This window comes from Chrysoperla carnea, chromosome 1, assembly GCF_905475395.1.
Source record: "Chrysoperla carnea chromosome 1, inChrCarn1.1, whole genome shotgun sequence".
Lineage (NCBI taxonomy): Eukaryota > Metazoa > Arthropoda > Insecta > Neuroptera > Chrysopidae > Chrysoperla > Chrysoperla carnea.
The window spans coordinates 136,810,782-136,836,090 of record NC_058337.1 but is presented as its reverse complement, the minus strand read 5'-3'; the positions used below and the strand labels follow the sequence as shown (position 1 = coordinate 136,836,090).

The 25,309-nt window shown below is 28.6% G+C and overlaps 1 protein-coding gene across 1 annotated transcript; it reads right to left on the bottom strand.

Annotated features, from left to right (window-relative positions):
* Positions 1-527: 527 nt before the first annotated feature.
* Positions 528-22,315, bottom strand: LOC123305094 (venom allergen 5-like). Its single transcript, XM_044886710.1, has 7 exons — positions 22,190-22,315; positions 3,934-4,022; positions 3,734-3,855; positions 3,098-3,179; positions 2,153-2,429; positions 1,463-1,557; positions 528-924 (listed from the first exon to the last, which is right to left on the bottom strand). Coding segments are annotated over exons 1-7 (735 nt in total). The 5' UTR covers positions 22,192-22,315; the 3' UTR covers positions 528-856.
* Positions 22,316-25,309: the final 2,994 nt, after the last annotated feature.

The window sequence follows — 25,309 nt, the reverse complement described above, 5'->3', positions numbered from 1 at the left end:
AGGAAATGGGCGGCCCTGATGTGCAAACCCTGTATCCGCTTTCTCCCTTTGGCAGGCATGAATACGTTAAACTTTTAAAAATAAAAAACTTAAATCATAATAATAACAACAATAGGAAGCTTACTTGGGAAAATTGAAAGCTATATAGCTACATGGAGGTTGGCTATACGGCTGTGTATATTTCTTCATTCCAATTATGTCGAATTTTCCAGACTAATTACGATTTTTATAATTAGACGCTACGAAATTGATTGATGTGCAAATATCAGGAGTACAAATGACAAAAGAGGATGCCAAAAATAAGCCATTTCTAAGTTTGATTAATGTCGATTCAACGCCATCTTATGCTCTTCTATATTCGACAATATTTCTGTACTAACAAGGAAGGGCTGATTATGTTTAAAAGGATTAAAATGAAAATATAATAAAATTAATTAAATTGTTAAATAAATATTTAATTTAAATAATCATTAAATAAAGTTAATTATCACTACAAGTAATTAGCTTACATAAAATATATTTGTACATTTAAAAATAATAAAAAAATACTACTATTATCACTTGTCTTTGTCACAGTTGGTATCAAAATTTAAAAATTATCCTTGATCGGAGATAATATGTTGCAATACATCATCAAAACCAATTTTTTATCCAAAAAAATAAATACTGCTTCATTTTATTATTATAAATTGAATTTGTTGTTTGGAGAGTTAAAAGCACTTGCTTGTACGCAGAATTCTATTTTGTTGTTGTTTTTTTTTTTTAAACACTCACTAAAATTATTAACAAATCACTCAACTCTTTCTAAATAGTGCCCATTCTTAGGTATAAAATTATAATTATTCAATAAGTGGAATTAATAGAAATATTTGAAACCAAGTAAATTGTTGTAGTCCAAAAATCGTGCCTTTGTGTCTTTGTAATCTGAAAGAATACAAATTTTTAAAATTAATGCCATTTATAATTTTTTTTTTAATAATACTGATATTACGTAATCGTGAAGGAATATTTTTTTTTGGCTCTGAAGTTTTGTATGAAAATTACAAATACTATTAATATGGGACACAGGGAATTTTCAGGGAATTGTGAAGCCCAAGATTTTGCTATAAACGGTACAAGACTGTCAGACACAAGTAACAATTCGAGAGTTTCCTTTGCAAACTGCAAGCTGCTGAATGAGGTACTGCAAAAGTTTGAAGACAATCTTAGGTGTCCCGAAGACCTTATTCCGCTTCAAAGGGCAATATAAAGATAAGTTTTACAGGACATTGAATAGGTGCCTGGCACACTGAACGACTGCATCTACCAGTGCATCTGTTATGGCTTACAGAGCCCCTTTGAGCTGAGATAAGATCTTCGGAACGCAGCTGCAATTGTACAAATGCGTTCTATATTGATAAAAATTATTTCTGTTTTTGTATTGAATTCTTGGCGCAATTTTTAAATTTGATGTTTTTCTTACCACATAATCCTGGATATAAACTGGATTGTAGTAAACCATAGCTTCTACAGGATGGTGGACCAACAACGTAGGGTGCTGTACCAATGACATTACCTCTGAAATATAAAATTTTCCAATTAATTTAATCAATTACAAACGTAAAGAGTGAAAATATTTATTTAGTTTTGGATAATTCAATTGGATACTTATGGTTCGTGATTCACCAAAAATCAACATACCACAAAATGCGAGTTGGAATTTTAGGAAGAGCGCAGTATGCTGAGGAAGTAGATCAACGCGTGGATATCAATTAAATGACTTTTTGTAGATATAACTTTGATTAATATTCACTCGTTGATCTACTTCCGATGAATTTCGAAAATTTTTCATCGGAAAATAAAATTGTTCTTCTACGATTAAGCCCTATTCATTCCAATTTAAAGTTTAGCTAGGTTTGCGATTGGATAGGAGTCCATTTTTCCGATTAAATCGTGTTCAATCACATCTTATTTCAACTGGAATACAATTGAAAGTTCTTTCATGGAAAGTACATTGTGAGTATCGGGTTTTCCCTATTTTCTTTGAAGTAAAATGTTTGTACTATTGAATAATTTTTATGCCGATTATAAATTCTATCAAGCAGTAAAAAAAAGTTACTGATGTCACAGTTTGAAACTTTTATAAAATTATGAAAAATTTGCAAGTACTTACGCTGGTCCATAATTGCAGATATATAATTTGGTATAACCACGTCCTTGGTCAAAGTAAAATGTATATCCGCATCCAATTAAAGATGTTTCACTCCAAACAAGTTGTGAATAATGTCCAGTGTCATCGACATATGTGTGACCAGAATTGATTGAAAACTTTTTCACTTCAGCAAACCATTTATTAATTTGTTCAGTAAAATCTGGTTCAAAACTGTGATAGTCAGTTGGTTTACGTGTTGTCCATGTTGCTGCTAAATTTTGGCCCACATAAAATCGTTCTGAAAATAAAAATAATCTATGAAGATCAAGTTCGTTAATGAGAAAAATCGACAGATAAACCAGGGGTGGGGGGAGGTTTTGGCTTGCAAAGTACAAAATTTTGAATTTTTTCAATATAAAAGATATTTTTGTATTTGCAAAAGTTTTAAGCAAAAAAGTACTCTTGTAATTTCTTTTTTCTAGACGCTTAGTTTTCGAAATAAAATTCTTGGAAAACTAAAAATGCAATATTCGATTTTAAGAAAACTGTGTTTTTTTTTAAATTTCGAAGGGAATTCGCTTAGCTAACATAGTTCCTGCGCTACGACTTTTTTTTATGTCAATTTACAGTTTTTATTTTATGTGTCAAAATCAGGTGATAAAATACTAAATAACATTGGCCAAAAAGGATCACGTGATCCATACTTTTTGGCCAAATAGTAATCACATGATCGATGTTGTGGTAAATGACGTCGCAATTTGCGAGATACTTGGAAAGTATAAATTGCAGACACACCAAATTGGCAACGAATAAATTACGTTTTTTATAGCTGATTTGTACTGATGATGTCTACATGGTAGTGGAAATAGGAATTTATATAATACAAAAATTGATCTAGTAAATTGGGTCAAAAATTGAAAAATTCTGGAGTTCTCATTTATTATCTTTGAAAATATTTATACTTACCAACATGTCTATCAGTATCGTGAGCTATTGAACATTGATCTGCCCAATCTTGTGCTTTTGCTGCTAATTCATCATCCCATTTCTGTAATAAAATTATAATTTTAGATAGCAGAAATTCAACTTAGCAACTGTTGTACGTTTTTACGTTTTTTCTTTTTATTATGGGTTCATCTTTAATTGAATACGAAGAATTATGAAGTTGAATGCTATAAAATTTTTAATTAAATAATTTTTTTTTTTTTTGAAAAAAAAGTTGTTTAACTTTATACTGCATAGTACAAGCCAATCAATTATCTTAATTTTATCTATTTATTTTTTTATATTAATTTAGTTAATTAAACAAGTCATAAACTAGATATAAACATAGATTTTTTTTCTATTTTTGATTTATTACAATATTCATTTCGTTGATTAATCATTACTTTTTATATTCTGGCTTACGAATCATGTTTAACGGGAGTTAATGGAATCACGGATTTAGAGAGAAGCTAATTGTCATATACAAAAAGAATTCCTATTTGACTATTAGACCTGCAATTTCTGAGATGTCACCCAAAATCGTCTATCAAGGGCGATAGCCCGAAGCAATTTCAGTCGATATTTATCAAAATTGAAAATTGATGACTTTGAACTTACCAATTCCATCATGTTCTGTGCCATAGGTTGTCCTCTAATTTGACCAAGAGCCACCGATGATCGATAATTATTATGTACATCCAGAATTTGTTTTTTGTGTCGTGGTGTTAATCCTCCACTTCCTGTAAAGAATTAACAACTTTTTAATGAGCTTCATCAGGGATTTTGTTTAAAAAAAAAGGAAAATTTAAGTTACTTACGAATAATAATTGGTTTTGATGCATCGACATTTTGCAATAGTGTAATTGCCATACAGGAAACTAGTAGTATGAGATTCGATAGTTGATTCCTGTAACAAAGTTAATCGTTGAAAATCTTTGATATAGACTTGATAAAATTGAAAATCGGAAATAAAATTTGTTTATTATACAAGAAAAAAATGTCCCGTTTTCCTTGAAATGGATTCCTTCTCGATAAAAGAATTGGGGGAGGGGGTCAATTTCATTCTGATGGATTGTTGTTGAGATTCTTTCAAGCAACAGTTCTAGCCTTATAATAGTTCTAGCGCCCGGTCTTCCTGAATGAGATACATACGCAGAGCAGTCACGGTCCTGCTTCAATATGTTTCTGCACCGTGATGTTTCGCCCGTTACCTTTCACTCTGCTGTCAATATAAGACTATTACATATATGGGTATATCGCGAAATGTAGTCTTGCCATCTGTGAGTGAATTAAAAGAAGTCATCAGAAATCTTAGTCGGTAATGTAAGGTAAACAGAAATTTATGGATATACACATTTATATAACTTTGTGTGTAAAAGTGATTGAAAACTTTCAATTAAAATATAAAAATTTTCAAACGCAAGAATATTTTCTTATGATCAAAAAGTTCTTTAATTTATTATTTACAATAAGATTGTTTTTACAAAAAGCTTTTAATTTTTTATGAAAAAAGCAAAATAGTTTTGACTTCCAAATTATTCTGTTAGATTTTGTAAGAGTAAGAAGGACACAGTCATAACTTGGACATTCATTTCCAGGAAACCCAAACACCAGAAACTTTTTTCCTTTAAGATATGAATTTATCTCCAATGCAATACATTTTCAGTGTCCGTACATTACATTACATGATTTGTTATTATTCTCATTTTCATAGTAAAAAAACTATCGACCTTGAATTCACGAAGTTGACCTTATTTTGTGTGACATATCAAAATAAATTCTCTCTCTATTTTGGAATCAAACTAAAATATTTATACAAATAAATAGACTATACAAATGTCCTTAGAGTATTATACAAAAACCATTTTCGGTAATAAATATTAACAAGTTTTTCACACTAAACTGCGCCTATATCCTCTATCCTTGTTCTATATTATATCCATCTCTCTTCCTCCGTTTAATGTCTTTTTCAGTTTTGTGTGTGAATAAACATAATTGTGTTTGTTAAAACATTTTAAATACAATTTGTTGGTATTGGTTTGGTGTTGGTTATGGTGTACCTAGCTAGATCCCACAAATTAGTTTGATATAATTAATTCAATTTAATTTAATGATTATCTAATAATATTTAGAATAACATTGTGTGGTGTATAGAAAAGTAATTGTAATCGAACGTTTTAGGATATCTCTCTATGGATATTTAACAAAATTACATGTAATTTAAAATATATAGGTACCAATTCAATGTGTATATATATATATATATGATATGAGAATGGAATAATGGATAAAGAGGTGATTTAAAAGTCATGTGAAATTTCTTTTTTTTTTTATTTAACAGAGGTTTTTCACATCATTAAGAAAAATTATGCACTGCAAATATTTGGGTCAAGGTAGAGTTCAGAATAAATTTGCTCATTAACTCATTAATACCTTTCATTTGATACCAAACAATATTGTTTCATTTAATATTAAAAGTGGGATGATATTTAAACCTTTTTATACCCCGTATGTATGTAAAATATTTCAAGGTATATAAAGTTTAGTCCTAAAGTTTGTAACACTTACAAATATTGATATTACGAACAAAATTTAGTTATGCAGGAATTCATAAAATCACTTAATTAGTTCATTTCCGGTTGACCGTTTGTCTACTTGTGGAAACGACAACTAAAATAAGATAGAGATATCAAGCTGAAATTTTTTTTGCGTGCTTAAGACGTAAAAAGTGAGTTTGATTTTTTTGAGTAAATGAGCAACATTGGTCAAAGTTTTGGGTCCGTAGGACTTATCTTGTAAACCGTTAGAGGTAGAACAAAAGTTGAAAACTTGCAGGTAACTTCACCTAGTGGCCTTGTGAAACACTCTCGAAAAACGAAAAAATCTTCTAATTTCTAAAAAAAAATAATGACCTTCACTAACATTCAACACTTTATATACAGGGTATTACAACAATTATCTCAGTCAATTGTTTATTTTCACCTGTTTTAAAATCAATGATTTTCTTTGCATGTTACCGCAGTCTTTTCCATGTTTTCAATCGAATCCACATTGAATTGTTTTCTGTTTCGTTAAAGAAGAAGCTGTTTTTTAAAAGTGCTGCATTTGGTTGAAATGGAACGCTAGATCAACAAAGTTTTGGTTACTGACCTGGCGCAATAATTTGTAAAGCTATATACGAAGGTATATAACTTTACGAAGGAATTTCTCATCGAGTAAGCGTTAAGGGAAAAATTCCACGACACTTTATTAAAAAAAGGCTAGGATAGGTTAGGTTATATTGGCTGTCTACGAAGGATACACTTAGACTATAGAGCCTACTGTGATACCATATATATGTTTTAACACCTTTTCCACTGATAATTTTATTTTTAGCTCCTCAATTATTTCGAGAGGCTGAGTGCACCTCCTTCATGGTGCCGCTACCCTAGGCATACCGCAAACGGAATTGATTTCGCTTTAACAAACTGAGTTATTAGAGTTGGCTTTATGAAAATAAATAAGGAAGGCAATTTCGTATACCGAAGATAAAAGATCGACGTGGAAAGTGTAAATTACTTTTCTCATATCTCAGTTTCGATAAATTTACCAACATAGAAATTATTTTAAAAATATTTAATATCGAATATTTTCGAGTAGAATATCTGTATATATTTATTTAAATACCAAAACGTACCCATTTTCTCGAATGTAATCGATATAAACGTATTATTATATATATATTTTATACCTATATATAGATAGGTATAACTACACAGGTGTGCCAATTGCTTCGTTACCTCGAATATTATATACACAATGCCATCCAGCATATATACATAGAATACTTTACAGAACCTAGACAAGCAAATCTATATTAATATATATTTGAGAGTGTACCTGATATCAATATAGAACGAACTATATATAGTTAGTATGTGCTTTGCTATTGTACATTTTAATATCATAATAATAACATGTCGTGGTGAGTACGATCCGGGATCCCATAAACTACTTCAGAAATCATAAACAATTTCCTGATTGAATAAATTTTCAAAAATTTTCTTTGATTATGCGGAATGTTTTAATGGCTGTGGGGTGGTTCAAATAAGAAATAAAGCTTTCCTTTCAAATAATTTTTTTGGATTTTATCAGCTATCCTTTTTTGAAGAGTGCCAAAACATTTTTTTGTTTCTGTTGTTGGAGTTTCTCGAACGTGAACACTAATTAGCTAAAAATTTAATATATTCGACGTTTAAAATTAGTAAATCTAGATACATTTGAAAAAAATTATGAAATTTACCCGATTTTTGTGCTTTTTGCAGAAAAAATTACCATATTTTCGATTTTTTAAATATACCTACTCCAAAAAGAAATTACAAAAATCGGAAAGAAGTATATTATACACATCTAGGGAGTAAAATGGCAGATCTCATGTTAGTCATGTGATCTGAGACATTTCTTACTTGCTCCCGTGGTGTATTTTTTTGCTCGGTGAAGTCGGTAAGCGGCAACTTTGTATTGCAAAGCGGGACAAAAGTTGAGACTTTCCGCCCGGAGGGGAGAAAAAATTGTTTTTTACGAATTTAATAAAACTGTGTATATAAGGCAATTTTGACCCAAAAATTCAAAAATTACGATCATTTGATGATTACGGAAGTAGTTTCTGCGATGTCGCCCAATTTCCCACAGAAAGTAACGTTTCACGTGTTGATTTCCGGCGATATTTTTGAAACAACTCTGTCAATCATTAAATGAACCCGAGTTAGGTATTTTTTGGGTTAAAGTTACCCTATTTGATAGGTTTAATCAAATTCTAATACAAAAAGTTCTGTCCGATTTTTTCAAAGGAGTATTTCTTAAAAAAATTGAACAAAAAAAAACATTTTCCAGATTTTACCTAGATTTCGACAATTACTCAGTATGAAAGATAACTTTGACCCAAAAAATATAAAAATCACGTTTATCTGACAATTAGACAAATATTTTCTGTGATATAACCAAAAATCTCATACAAAGTGCGATTTCTGGGATCGATTTTGACCGATTTCTATAAAATCCAAAAGCTTGAAAAAAATGTTTCTAGAATGTTTCTAAAATTTTTTAAGTTTACCGATTAAAATACGTGATATGGAATACAATTAGTGAAATTGTAGAAATCGTAAAATTTGGTTATGGGTATGGATAAAAATAATCATTAGGGAAAATTTTTTCGAACATGTTTTATGAATCTCCATAAAAGTTTTATAGTTTGTTGGTACCTAAACTTGACAAAAAATTACAAAATATTGCATTATTTAAAAATTTTATGATTTGGCAAAAATTTTTACAAAAGGTGTATAAGAACATTATAGACATTATTAAAATAATTCGATTTTTTCAGGTTGAATACAATATTTTCTTAATCATGAAAATAATAATGATGCCCACACAACCAAATATATGTACTGAGATTATTATTGTTCTCAATCAATTATTAATTTGTGGGTGGGATGTGTTTTTGGTCGAAACAGTTTATATTAGACAGATTACAATCATATTGATACCGATACGATCTGATGTGATATTGGTCTAAACTCTAAATAAATAAATAAATAAATTTCGAACTATTTTAACTCAACACTGATTAATAAAAATTAATGACATTCAATTTTAGTAGATTCTTTATTTAGGGATAATTGAATTTGAATTATTGTTTTCACAAGCGCAACGCATTCTTTAAACGGCGATATTTAAAAATTATCAAACGCACTTGTGATAAAATGGTAATGAAACGCGTAAATTATTAAGTTAGATATCTCAAATGTCTGCTGCTTTGAGATTTTTGAGTCATCTTCGAATGAGATTATAAAAATAAAACAATTTTTAAACAGCAATGATTTTGAAAGTTTTAAAAACCAGATAAAATAAGTTTAGGTTCTTATGATAAATGATTAATCATAAATTTGTACTTGACTTTCAGACATAAATACAAAAATTATAAAAATTATACGATTCTCATAAATCCACACTCAATTAACGTCAATTAATCGTAAAGAAACAAAGTTGAATAATTATTCTAAGGATCAATTCAACTCCGGTTTTGTGGTTGTTTGAATATAATATAAAATGACATCAACTTGTGTAAATTATCGTAATAAAACTCTTATGATAGTTTATTAACAAGAAATCGACACTAATAAAATATTACTACTGTATTATATAAACATAATAAAATAAATATTTTAAAAAGCTGTTGAAAGTTGAAGTTATAATAACTACAGGGTGGTTCAAGTTATAACAGAAAGATTTCATCAAGTGGTAGACAACTTTAACTGGCCAGCATGCTCACAACGCGAGTGCTGAAGGCTTAAAGAAAAACTTAATGCGATTACCACATGTTACAAGTGAAAACAAACAATTGACTGAGTTAGTTGTTGAAATACCATGCATAGACAGTGTTGATGCGCAATCGTTTGTTTTTTTGACGTCACGTAAATAACAAAAGATATTCAATTTTAAATAGACACACACACAACTGATATTCCTATATTAATACATACTATAAAATTTGCACCTAATTAACGCCCTCGTGGGTAAACAGTGATGTTTACAAAAAAATGTTTCAAACAAAAGTTTTTTATTTTTTTATAAGGAACATTTTTTACATTTAAACTTTTGTTCTATCTCTAACGGTTTTCAAGATGGGTCCCACGGACCCAAGACCCAATTAACCTATGATGCTCATTTACGAACTTGACCTCACTTTTTACGTCCTGAGTACGCTGTAAAAATTTCAGCTCGATATATTTTTTCGTTTTTGAGTTATCGTGCCCATAGACGGACGGACGGACGGACGGACAACCGGAAATGGATTAATTAGGTGATTCTATGAACACCTATACCAAAATTTTTTTCGTAGCATCAATATTTTTAAGCGTTACAAACTTGGGAAGAAACTTAATATACTATGTATATTTCATATATACATGGTATAAAAATGTATCATAAAGTAGTATATTTGGCTGTTGACTAAAATTTGACATAATTGTCATTCCCCCTGTATTATCTCACTCTGAACATTGAAACAAGAAATATGCAATTTTCTGCATAAAATCTTCATTTATTTGTTTACAAAATTAAAAATTTACGTGCTTCAACTAATAATAAACATATTCATAGTAATAATAATTACACATGTTGGATTTGTGTTACATGGTTTAGCGATAGCTGGGCAGGCTTTGTCTTTGCTGCACTCTTTATGGATTTTAACCAGAAAGATATGTTCCGAAGTGTTAAAAATAGTTTAAATAGAGACCTCTGTTTATCTAAGTTGATATAATCTGTTTATAATAGTTGACTGTTGCTAAAAGGTTTAGGAGTGGGGATAATGTTTTTGTGGATAATTTTGTTTGGTTATTCATTCATCTCTGAATTTCTTCGAGAGTTATTTTGAATTGAAAAGTAAAAAATAATTTTTTTGTTAGTAATTTAAAAAAAATAATTGGTAGGTACTCTGTATTTAAACTGATTGAGTCTCACCTCAGAACATACCTCTCTCTTGCTTACTCTTCTTGGAGAATACTGAAACTACCTACAGATCTTTCTGAGTGAAAAGAGTAACTGATGCCCACCATTGGTTTAGCCTGTGTATGTTGTGTATGTTATCGCATCATAAATTAAAAATTTTATGAATGGAAATGTTAATACTTTTTATTGTAATAAAAAGCATGAACATATGTTTATTAAACACGCATATAATTTATTATAATTGTTTTAATATTTTTTTAAACTATAAAATTAAAAATAATTATAATTGAAGTTAGGTGAAGTTCATGGCTTTTGTTTTTAGTTAATCCGTAGGTACCGAAAAGAATCTAAAAAGTGGAATTAAATGCTTTATTTTGATATTTGAAAAAAACGAACAGATAATGTATAGGAGTACCGCAAATGGGATTGCTCCCACAGCTTCTCCGCTGGGATTGCTCCCATCATTTATGAATCCAAGGGTTCAGATTTAAACATTCTATAACATGTATGAAGGTTTCGCCGTGCTACGTAAAGGCCCTACAAAAGAGAACATTAGGGACTCCCATATTCCGAATGCATTTAACTGTTCACATTTAATTTTTTTATACCCTGTATATATGTAATATATATGAAGGTATATTAAGTTTAGCCCCAAGTTTGTAACACTTAGAAATATTGATGGTACAAATAAAATTTAGATATATAGGTTCATAAAATCACCTAATTAGCCAATTTCTGGTTTTGTTCGTCTGCCAGCATCATAACTCAAAAACGAAAAGAGATATTAAGATGAAATTTATAGCGTGCTCAAGACGTAAAAAAGAAGATTAATTTCTTCCTAAATAAGCAACATAGATCACAAGGTCTTGTCTTGATAGAACAAAAGTTTAAATTTAAAAAATGATCCTTTAAACAAAATAAACAACCCTTGTATGAAACATTTTTATGGAAACATCACTGTTTAACCGTGAGACGAAAACTAGGACAAAACTTTGGAGTCTATTTTCTCAAAAAATATAAATGATAGAGAGTTGAAAATTTGTACGTAGCTTGAAATATTAGTCTTCTTTCGAAAAACGAAAAAAATTATAGTAATTTTTGAGTATCAAATACAGCCATAATAAAAATTAAGTTCGATCGTAACTTAAATTAAGTTCGATGAAAGGATGTAACTTAAATAATGTCAGCACTGACATTCAACAATTTCTATACAGGCGAGTTCTATCGAATTAAAACTTTGTGAACTTGGACTAGACTTGACTTATATAATGTTTATTTTTTGTGTCACATTTTTATTTCATAATACATGTAAATGTTTATCACAAAAATTAAAGTAAGATTTACGTGTATGAACGAACTCGTAACATTATTATGATATGTTTATTAGTTAAAACATTTTTACATAAAATGTCTGTGTAATGTCATGTCGGTGAGGTAAAAAAACATTTTTAACATAAAAACAAGTAATGCACTTATAATATGTGTTATTATGAGTTAATTAAAATAAAATTAACTTTATTATTATAGACTTGGAGACACTGCCATAAAACTGTACCTAAGTTGTTTGTTAGTATACGTGTAAGACGAGACTCTTAATGTACGAGATTTAGTTTACAAAAGTAGAAGTTTTTTACGTTTGGAACTGTGTTACTTATCGCACGGTATTTGTTTGTAGGTTGGGAGCTTAAACCAAAAAAACTGCAACAGACACCAAAAACGGACATCTTAGTTACCTAGGAAACAAAAACTTTTCAATCGATTCAGGTTGCCATGAATTTTAACAAAATGCAAAAATCTTCTTTTAACTGTCAATTTGTACTCTTTGTCAAAATTTTATGTTTTATCATTTAAAAAAAGAAGTTGGATGGTTATCAGAAGTTAAAGAAAACAGAGATAATTTAAAGTAAGTACAATACAATTTTTATGTTATGTCATAATAAATATCCTGATCAAACCAAACGTAATGTACTCACATATTTAGTTTACTACTAAATCAGAAGTATGTCTTTTTTAAACTAATACTACAATTATTTTATACAGTAAAAACTAAAAGTAGCTATAAAATTAAAGTCTTAAAAGAATCAAACAAGTATTTAACTTCTAAAATTAAGACCTTAAAATTTCAGAAAAATATCTTGTAAATAAAAAAAGTATGCGCTACATTTATAATTTACCAAGATATAAAAGGAATATAATTCCAACCGGGTGTCCCACGACACCTCTCGATCTTGTTTAATCTATAGAAGGTAATTCTGTCAGATGTTTTCAAAAAATTATTTTTCACGGATGAGATAGCAGTTGATATCATATCAAAAATTCAGATTTGTATCTACACATTGCCTTAATTTGTCGATTAACCTTAAGGGTCGATCATATTCCTAACAAATGAATTGAAATTTTATGTTAGTGTCTTCGAGTCTATAATTTTTTTTATATTTAAATAGAATTATCATGTTGTACGATCAATCATAAACATTTAAAAAAACTTTTTTTATTTTTAATTAAATATTAAATCAGTTTTAACACTTTTAACGCGACTAATATAATGATTTATGTGTCTGGGGGTGATAAAATCGTTAAAGTTTTTGAAAATGTATTTCAATTAAGATTTTACGCAAATGTGTGTGAGTTAAAGATTAAAAATTTGTAGACGATTTTTTTTGCTTGTTAAAGGTTTAGTGACCTATTGTAAGATATATAAAATTATCCAAATTCACAAATTATAAAACAATTTATTTTGTGTCTGAATGTCTGATACTTTTCATAGGTAATTTTTTATGAATGTTAGACAAAAAATATTATCTTCGAATAATTTCTGTTTTTGTGTCACATCTTGAGATATTTCTCATTTCTATATCAATTTCCATGATTTACCCGTCATCTTATGACGAAAAATTGACTCACTCAAAATTGAGAAAGTAAATTACTGTCGTTATTTATCACTTATATATAATTTCTCTTGAGTATTTTTAGCCAAGGAAACCGCACTGCGGAATTCCTCACGAGTCTAGCTAGTTTAATGAAAAATTACAAATTTAAATATTGAAATTATTGGAATTCCCATTAAACAAAAAAATACCACTTTTGATTTTTAATACTATGATGGCAATTAATAAACTAATCGTAATATGTAAATTATTTTTTATGCGTATCTAAAATGTTAGTTACCTACAGACAGAGAGATCGAGCAGCCAGAAGAATTCATTATCAAAAAAATTATTAATTTAAAACAGTAATAAAATATAATGATAAGTTCATTTACATCTCATTAATTCATTGACCTATGAGTGTCCATTATTGGGGAGAGTGAAGTATCAGGGATCAAAATTTATAAATATATGTTTTACAAAACCATTTTTTTTTTGTAATAAATAACGTTGAAAATAGTTCGTCCCTATGAAAACATTAGAGGTTTTTTTTTTGCTTTTAGTTATAATGCCCGGTTAAGTTCATAAAAACATATTCATGTATGTAACTATTTGTGACAACAGAAATGTTACTGTACATAATATTTTTACATCAAATGTATACATATACAAATTATACATACACAGCTGCATATTTAAAGATTGAATTTTTTGTTTTATGTTATGTCATAATAAATATCCTTATCAAACCAAATATAATGTACTCACATATGGGGTTGACTACTAAATCAGAAGTATGTCTTTTTTAAACTAATACTACAATTATTTCACACAGGTAAAACTCATCAAATCAAACAAGTATTTGACTTCTGATATTAATACCTTAAATTTTCAGCAAAATATCTTGTTAATAAAAAAGGTAAGCGCTACATTTATAATGTATCAAGGTACGAAAGGAATATAGTTCCTATCGAGAATTCCACGACACCTTTCGATTTTGTAAACTTATAAAAGAACGAACGCGCTTTCTGAAGAACTAGAACTAGAGGAACTTTAATGTAATTTAAGGTAAAATTCAAGCATCCAAGGTACTACACATTACCTTTTATATTTATTTCTAATTTAAAAAAATAAATAGAATTCCGTTATAATTAATATGACTATTAAAAATAAAATCATTCTTCATACTGTAGTGTCAAGTTTATAATTTATTAATTATCATTCATTAAAATAATATCAATTAATCTCTTTTATGATGAATTGTGACAGATATGTATTGTATTTTGTTTGTATATTTATTTAATTTTATTAGTATCAACTTTTTATTTTTCATAACTAACTGTTTTAACTGTACATTTATTTTATGATATTTTTGATTGAATGAAGAAAAATTTGATATAATCGATCGATTGATAATTAAATAAAATTTATTAAAAAATAGTTTTGAGAATGGAGTTTATAAAAACTCTTCTACTATGTAGGAAAAAGAGAATCCTATATGTATTGCGAATTATAATGGAGTCTTTGAGTTGTGAAGCCGTATTAAATTATATTTTTTACCAATAAAAAAGCAAATCTGTCGCATGAAAATTGATGTAGAAAACTATATTAAAATGACTTTTCAATCGAAAAATTTTCGCAGCTTTTTTCGGTAATACGCACTAGTAAAGGAAATCGACTTTAGATGACAGACATATTGTATCCCTGCCTAATTATAATACGAAAAGAAATATTAAAATTTTAACCGTCTTAACTTAACTTTTTAGTTCGTTTTCAAAACTATAACTAATAATGTAAGAATCATAGAATTTTTCATCTTGACTTTATGTTCCTGTAAAACTAGAACTACTCAAACAGGTTTGCCCGAATAACCAGAAATGTTGTAAACAACATTTGAAAAAACTGCTCACGAAATGAATTTGAAAAAACTGCTCACGAAATGAATTTGAAAAAACTGCTCACGAAATGACCATGTTTTTCCGACTGCTTGTACAGGGTAGTAGTAATAAGAGAATAAAATTCAAAGTAGAAAAACTCTATGAAATTTTTCGATGCGGTGCTTGTTTTAGATATAATTTGCTATAAAATGTATAAGGTTTGCTTCCATCAATGGGTGGATACCAGATGAAAAATTTCTATGGAAATGAAATTGTGACTCCAAGAAACGACTGATCGCATAATTCGACTCCAAGAAAGTGTAGGTAGCAGTGTAATGGCGGTTGAGGAAGGTATAAATATTTATCTCCATGGTATATACAAACAAAAAACCATAGAATAATTCTCGTTAATTTAATTTATATGTTCTAAGATAAAGCTTTACACTCTTTTCTCCATTTCATTTTTAAATCAGTAGAGGCCCGCTCAGTGTTTTGGAGTTGTGAATAATTTACATCTAATATTGCAACCTTTCTCTTTAAAAAATTGCACGCAATTTAGAAATATTGAAAACTCATAAAATAAAAGATTATCGAATTCAAATGAACACCTGCGAATTGTTATTATTGCCATAATTAATTAATAATAAAAAAATACTTTAACTGATGAAAATTTAAGAAGTTCACCTTTAAAATGGACACATACAAAAAAAAAACACAATCAATTAAGTAAACTATACTTAAAAAGTAAAAGTTCAAAGGTTAATTTTATTAAATCGAAATCATTTAGCAATTCACTTAATCATCATTAAATTGAAAAATAGTAATAAATTATCGAATTAAATAAAAAATTATTTTCAATATTGAAAATGATTATAATTACATTTAAATTGATGCAGAAAAAAATTATTTTTTCCAAACAGTCACACGCTAGCATGACAGAAGTCTTATATTCTGTGTAGTTAATTTTTGTTTATATGATACACAGATTGTAAAAAGTCAGAAAACGTTAAATTCCCACATTACGTGTGAGCAACATTTAAAATTTGTCCCACGCTATCGTGTAACTAGACATAGAGATTAAATTACATAATTAACATAAAATTTAGAAGATGAGACCATATGTAAATGAGAGAAAACAGGATTTATAAAAATCTATAATAGATTATGAATTCATTTTCAATTAATAGATGATAAACTTATTGGAAATAATTGAAAACCAGTTTAAAAATAAAATAATAAATAAATAAGCAAATAAATTATTACAATTTTTTCGATAAAAATTTAAATAAATCTATTATTCAATTTATGTTAATTGGGTGTCCTTAAACTTTTACTGAATTTATTTCTTTCATTATTTAGCAAAATATTTTCAGAAATTCTTATCTATTATAATTAGAATAATTAATTATAATATTTGCATTAATTAAAATATTTTTTTTTTTTCAATAAATTTTATTTTTTTATTAAAATTTTACAACCATTTGATTGAGTCTTTTTACAATCATTTCATTGATTTTGAAATGTTCTTGGCAATGAAATTCCCAGACAAAAAGTAGTCTGTCTAATCACTAGGTTGACCTGATTGTCGAGGAAGATGATAACAATTCGTCGTCAGAAGTCATCTTAGTCGCTCTATTAGCTCCGCCCTGAGTAATTCCGCCCGCGGTATACATAGGGTAGCGGGTTCGATTCCCGCCGTCGCAACAAATTTAATTTAATTAATAGTTGTGATGGGCTGGTGTAGTTCATGATATATGCATGAAGGAGATGCTCTCAGCCTCTGAAATTGAGGAGATGATAAATGAAATTATCAGCGGAAAAGGTGGTAAAACACATATATGGTATCACAATGGGCTCTCTAGCCTAAGTGTGCCCTTCCTGGATAGCCAATATAAAATAACCTTACATACTGTTCTTAAAAAAGTAAATTTTTCTTGATTTTAATACTTAATTTAAGAAAATGAGTATTTGATTGCTCGCGAATTAAAATATAGCAAATAAATGTCTGCTTGAACCAAGAAAATATTTACTTGAAACCTGTTACTGCATATTCTATAATTCCAAAACAAAAAGATTCTTCCTATTCAGAAAAATTAGCTAGCAGGTACAAAAGCAATGACTTCCATAGGCAACAGATACAATGTTTACCTGAAAATCTTAAATTTCTCGTAGGTGAAAGACAAAGGAAAAGCATACACTAAATGATTTGGTGTATCGCAAACTTTTTGATTTACGTGAACTTTAAACGTTTTTTTTTCTTTGTAACTTTTTCGAACTTCATTTCATTCCTAGAAATAAGAATGGTCAAAGGTACAAAACTGATTAAGAGTGTATGGTTGTTGTATTTAAAAAAAAGCTCGAAATCTTTGAATATACAATTTTCGAACATTAGATGATAAATAAAATGTTTAATAAACCCGAACGAATATATTACCAAAATTGTTTATTAGAGTTAAATTTGAACCTTTTTAAATATAATCGGATCGTAGAAAAAAAATCACGTGTGAGAAACGTAATTTTTCCGAATTTGTGCCTAATTCAAGAATTATTAAGTTAATAGATGAGTTTTTAATGCAAATCGTTTTTCTCTTATAAATTTTCAATTAATAAAGATATCAATACAAAAACCCGTTATGCCAGAATCAATTTTACTTTCTTACGATAAGAATATTTATGGTTTGGAAATTCCGTCGAATTCAAATGGTAATTTAATTTTAATTTACTTTAATTCAATGCAAATTATGTTAATTTAATTCAAATTTCATTTTATTAATTTATTGAAAATATTAAAAACGTGATTATTTTAGCATACACCTATTATTTGGGCATTTCTAGTACTTATGGCGCCTAGACATAATAATTCAAGGTTAAATTCATTACAATCAGTTGTATTTGTGGAATTTAGAAAGTCGACAGACATTATCATAAAAAAGCAAGCATGTATTTTTTGGACTAAAGAAAGAAAAATTCGTGTGAACGCCGTCAAACAACACAGAACAAAGTTGTTATGTTAGCGCTTGCAACGTTTTCGAGAGTAATTTCTTTTAACATGGCTTAAGGACGTTCGCAAAAATCACGATTTCTTAGGATCATCTTTAAATCGTTAAAAAAATTCTCATTAATGATTTTTATAAAAAGGTAAATTTTTAATAGCCTTACGGTGTAAAATTTATAAATTTGAGCTGTTATAAGTTTGCAAGTTCTAACAGAATCCATCGACAAAATTAGAAATGTAAGTCTCAAATATTTTCATACATTGATGTTTCAGGGGGACGTCCTTAATTTAGATCGTTATTTGAACTTGGATAGGTATGAAATACGTCTTGCATCTGAAAGCAGTTAATTATCATTTGATACGCCCTATTAAAGCAACCCACTTTTAATTATTAGGAACGGCAAAACTGTCTGGAAATTATAATTTATATTGCTAAAAAGACATGAAAAATTGTTTTATACAAAATTGTCTTAAATTGATCACAAAGTCAGCAATTTTCGCAGCTTTTTCGGGAATGCACACTTGTAAATGTAGTTGCGCAACCGCTTTTATTTGCTAGGCGTACTTTATATCCCCACCCTTAACAGTAAGAAGAATCTGTAGTCCAATACTTCAAAAATTTAGAGGAAATTTGGAAAAATTAAAAGTTTCGGATTACGGGCACAACCCTTTGGTCGGATTATCTCCATTATCTTTTGTTTAGAATAAGCGAAAAAGTATCAATTTTAAGCTAGCAGAGCAATTAAAAATTATTGGAGCAAGTGTGGTTCTTTTAATAATGTGCTTGCTCAGATCTGTTGGATTACCTAAAGACTACGTACATTAAAAATGATTTGTGGAAAACAATCGCAAAAAATGCTTTCTAGCTTCATTCCTGTATTTTGAAAATAATTCATGTTCTCTTCTCTAGGAAGTTAAGGAGGTAAGTGCATTTTTAAAATGCAATGATGCATTGAATACTCAATTGTTTTTTTAGCCTAGACTGTAGCCTAGACATTCTTTTGTTAAGTATAATAATAGAAAATACCCAACCTTTAAAACAAATGAAGTATTATTTTTATTATTTTTATTTGAGAAGGAACCTTCTAAGATTTACATATGAAGGTGGTTCCATTATTAAGAGGGCTATTATCACCTTATTGTGTGTGACATAATAATCTTGTTTATTGTTTATTCAATTAAGATATATTCTTGTTTTGATAATATCACAAAACAATATTTTGGTGTAAACAAAACTATAAACATTTTATTTTTTATCAACAAATCAAAACACCTGCTAATTTGAATTTTTCGATAATTATGATAATTTTCGTCGTAATAAACAAATATTTATTTTGACTTTCATTTATCTATCTATTTAAGGTCAGGAACCCACGAATAATAGAGTTGACACGCGTCGAATGAAGATATATCTACTAACTTGAAAAATGTGCGATTAAGCTAGTTGTGTTTAGACTTACGTACGTTTTCTATATTTTGCAAGATTTAATTCTCTGATGATATTTTTGATTGTAGATTTGTAGCCCGGAATAAAGATTCATCAATTGTTAGAATTCTTTAAAAATCATTTTAAAGTTTTCCGATAATTTTCATTCAAGTTTTTCTTCGAAATATAAGTTCTTCCAAAAAAAGATTGCTTCATAGCGTGTCTCGCCCTTAATTATGTAAAACTCTCTACCCTATTCATCAGTTTTGTCTCAGTTTTGCATCTATAATCGGTAATAGAAACGGCGTTAAGATCCAATTTGCGTAAAAATAAATATTTTTTTTTAAGGAATGGAGCTCTATAGAAACAGGATGTTGTCCAAAAAAGTTGCAAATCTGTACTAAGTTGACTCTATTAGATACATGGCCAACTCGCCAGACCAAAAGGTGGACGCTATCGCAGGGTGAATGTAAGGGCCAAAAATTCGCAGACCCGTGCTAGTTCGGCGCTATTAGAGGTATGGCGAACCCACGGATCATAGAATGAACGCAATTACAGGATGAACGCGAGTGACAAAAACTTGCCGATCAAACTGAGGTTTATCATAATAATAAAAAAAAAACAGAAGGAAATCTTTCCCTGGTATTTTTAACCCAGGACCTGAAAGTTCTTTACGTTTCAGATACAGGAAACACAGAAGTTGACTTAAGTATATAAAATTATTGTTACGAATAGTGGGTTGTTGAATTTGATTATACAAGAAATATATTGTCTCTAAAATTTTTAAGAAGACAAGAGACACATGCGGTAGGCATGGCCATCACACGCCGCGCTGTCTACAATAAACAAACTTGTATCTCTACAGTCTACACCCAACTATGTAACATTATAGCCAATAAATATCATTTTTATAGTTTGTTGCTTATGTTAATGTTAATAATGTTATTTTAATTTATTGAAATTATTTACTAAAAAAATACATTAAAACAAATCAGAAGACTTGAATTTAAATAAATTAAAAACAAGTGAATTGACTGAGTTAATTGTTGAAATACCATGCATAGACAGTGTTGATTTCTTTATCACATTACACATACAAACATGTGACACATGCATAACTGATAATCAAGTATAGTACATATTATAAAATTTCCGCCTAATTGGCGCCCTCACGGGTAAACAGTGATGTTTACGAAAAAATGTTTCAAACAAAAGTTGATAAGGAAGAATTTATTACATTTAAACTTTTGTTCTATCTCTAACGGTTTACAAGATGGGTCCTACGGACCCAAGACCCAATTGACCTATGATGCTCATTTACGAACTTGACCTCACTTTTTACGTCCTGAGTACGCTGTAAAAATTTCAGCTCGATATCTTTTTTCGTTTTTGAGTTATCGTGTTCACAGACGGACGTACGGACAACCGGAAATGGACTAATTAGGTGATTTTATGAACACCTATGACAAAATTTTTTTCCTAGCATCATTATTTTTAAGCGTTACAAACTTGGGACTAAACTTAATATACTATGTATATTACTTATATACATGGTATAATAAATGACATAATTTTTTAATTTCTTAGAAAAATGTATTTTTTGTCTGAACATTTTTTTAAATGATATTAAATCTTTAAGTCTTTTCTTTCCAGAGCAAAACGACTTTAAGGATGATTGGATAATTAGCCAAGGCATAGATAAAAATCTGAATTTTTGATTTGTTATTAATTCCTATGAGTGGTTGCACTCGCATAAAATTCAATTTTAAAAGTTGAATAAAACATAGCCCATAAATATTATTGGATGATCAAAAATTGTTTAAACAGAAATTCATCAAAATCCGTTGAATTGATTTGAAGTTCGTTCACACATGAATATTTTTGTATAATATTATCGATTAATATTATATGAGATTCAAATGGATATAGTCTATAATCACCAATAGTGATTACTACAAATTTAAATTTATTAAGACATGAAAATTTAATTATTCAATTCAAAATTTAATGTGCAAAAGTTTTAAAATTTTCATTGAAATTTGTTTAATTGATTAGAAGTAAAATCTGTTTAGTACCATTTTCGATTAATATCATCTATAAAACCTTTTTTATTTAACACCGTTTTTGATATTATTTTGTAAAAGGGTAATAGTTTAATAAAGCCTGTTTCTAAAGCAACCCATTAGTTAAATATATTTTAAATTTAAGGATGTATGAGCGTGAAAAAAAAAATTGAGCCTTTAAAAAACAAACATTGTTGTCATACATCCGTAATAAGGCTTAAGCTCGAATTTTCATCGAAATCGATGCTATAGATCAAAATTTAGAGGTTTCGCCTTTTGCTTCTCCTTCTTTATTGGTGTATAAGTATTACTAAATATTAAAAAAAATTAAATAAAAAAATTTTTTAATTCTACTTACATTTTGTTATAATTATTAAATGCACAACTTTATAAAAAAAATATATAATGATTATTTCACTAACAAATTAAAAACTTATTTATCCTAAAAAGAACCGTACAGTCGTTGATTGATCGACGGTTGATAATCAAATGAACGAATCGATGGTCAGTTAACAGATCTTATACTGTACATTTGGATTGTACAATTGAATAAATTATCATCATTGATGTGTATTGATTTTATGTTAATTCTTTTTTATTTTATTTTTTTTACTATATGTGTGAATCTTTTTTTTTACAAAAAAATAAATATTTGAAAAATAAAACTAGTTTATCAATCTCCACTGTTTAGTTGTTCGCACAAAAGCTATAATTTTGTTATATAATTTATAGCCTTATCTATAAATGTTGCATTAATCGTTTTCATTCAATTTTATGTAAATTTTAATACAGGGGCTTAGTTTGAATGGATTTTAGTTCCTGATTGGATTTTTGAAAATTTTTGGAAAACTCGTTTTAAAATAAGACTTTTAATAAGTCTTGTAGTAAATTTTTCCCGAGATTTGTATAGTGTATTGTCCGAAGCTATAACATGGACTTTTTTTCTACAAAAAATAACTATCTTTGCCAAAACTAACACTTGATGAGCCAAAACTAACTGTGATGAGCAAGAGGCAAAGAAAGAGAGCCGTCAAATTTGTAAGATTTCAAAAATAAGTTTATAATTATGAATCCCGCACTTTTTCGTTACAATGTGCGTGTTAGGCTTCGTACATTTCGTGTATAAAATAATTCCAGAACTGGTAGAAATTATATTCTGATTGTCTTGGCTATAAAAACCTAGGTTTTATACCACATTAGCCAGGGCAACAAAAATTCTGCAATGGATTTTACACTATTTTTCTTGATCCCAGATTTACAAGTACACTCTTCCCAATCAATACATTATCGGATAATTTTGATTTAATTCGAAAAGTGACGGTTTGAATTTTTGTTTGAATTTTTGTTTTTTGCAATGTGATAGCAGGTACGTTTGAATGCACGGCTTAAGAGTCATTTTGAAATTGATTTTAAAAAAGGTCGGAAATCAGATCTATCTTTTGATTTTGTTTATTAGTCTGTCTCGAAAATTATGGATTAAATAAAAATTTTATGTAAGTAGCCACAAGGCATAGGATTCACTTCCATCGCATGAGTCGGGCTATTCACAAGTGTGGGGTAAAGGAAAGTGAACGTTGGTGATAACTGTCCGCTATCCATTGTCGTCGATCTATTAGCACGCTTTGATTGGCTATATTTAATCGTTAATCCGCTAATTATCAGCTGTGAAAAAAATGGTAAAGAAACCTTCAAACTTATCTACGAGTGATTTTGGAACACTCTGTTAACGTTAAACTGTTCCCAGAGACGGGCTTAGCCTATTTCTGTCCCTAGGAAATTTAATTTCTGCGTTGGTTTTTGTAACTTCGTAAATCTTTCTGGGGTAGGAGTACTTTGCTCAAAGATTTATCTTCTTTCTTTAACTTTCCTTCTATTTGAATAATTTTTCTTTTTTTTTGGCGCACCTTTTTACCCGCGTTGTTGGCGTAGCCAAGGCACTGTTGGCGTAGTCAATAGTCCACCTCTGGTGGCTCTTAGATCATCAGACTTTTTCATCGACTTTTGAACTATTGATAAAATTAGGGTGTGTGTTTATCGATTTTAAATAATTTGAATTTTGATCTTGATTTAATTTCATTAATATGTATTAATATAAAATTTTTTGATTACATTATTATTAAAATTATAGTAAATTGATAAATTGACAAAAATTAGCATTTTATTACTATATTCAATGAGTCAAATTACTAATGGATTCACAATTCCAATGATTCACCAGCAATAAACCACCTTTTTACTCTTATGAAAATATGAAATCATCTTTTTGGTCAAAAAAATTGCGATTTTAAGTTTTTTTTGTGTGTTATTTAATCCTCTTATCTATGATTAATCAATAAAAGGACATAAATTTTAATATATTTTTTGTCAATTTTTTAAATTGTATACAGAGTGTTTCAAAATTTCACAGTACTTACTATGTTAGGTGCGTGTTAAGTACGTGTTCATTACTGAGATATTGGAGCAATAGATATGTATTTAACAATACAAGATCCGAATTAATGGTTCAAAGTAGCCAAATTTTTGACGCATGAAGTATTCATTGTGACGAATTTATGTACTTTGGCATTGGATGACTCTTGGTTATTGTTCAGGCTTCCGGGATATACTTTCTACAATTTTCCTTTCCTTCTAAATTATCTGCCAAATCTACTCTAACTTTTTTGAAAATGAATATTCGCTGACATTGCAACTTGCTATAGGTCCAATCATTAAATTAACCTCATGTTTATACTTTTTTTTTTGCGTTTTTCCCGATTTTTTCAAAGGGGTTCTTGAAAATTGCAAAAAATCGAAAATTTTTTTTTATCTCCAATTTCGATAAAACTTAGTGTATAAGGTAATTTTGACCCAAAAATTACAAAAATCGGGTGCATTTGTTAACTGGTCGAATGGTTTTGGAGATACGGACTAAAATTGATCCAAATATTGTGATATCTCAGAAACCTTGCATCCAATCATTAAATTTACCTGATTTTTATATTTTTTGGGTCAAAATTACCCCATCCACCGAGTTTCATTTCATTTTGCGTTTTTCTCGATTTTTTCAAAGGGATACATTAAACAATAAGGAATATTAGATTAATATTCGGATTTATTTTGTTTATTCATAAAGAACAATAAATATTTTTTTGTTTATCATTTCAAAATTGCTTCTCAAACTGTAATTAATTAAAATATTTCATTGTATAATTACTATAAATGTTGAAATTTTAAGTAGTAGTAGCTATTTATTTATCAGATTAAGTTAAATTTATTTATTTTTTAATTTTTTTACGTTTGCATTATGTATATTCCATATTATGATAAAACATTTCATCTATAGCAACAAAGAATCGTAAAAACGATCAGGTTGCATCTTTTAAAACCGTATATATAGAAGGTAATTTTGTTCTGTCCAATTCTTTTAAATTCAGTGTAGGATATATGACTTTAATGGCCAAAATTATGTGTTATTTAAAGCCATGCATTAAAATAAGAA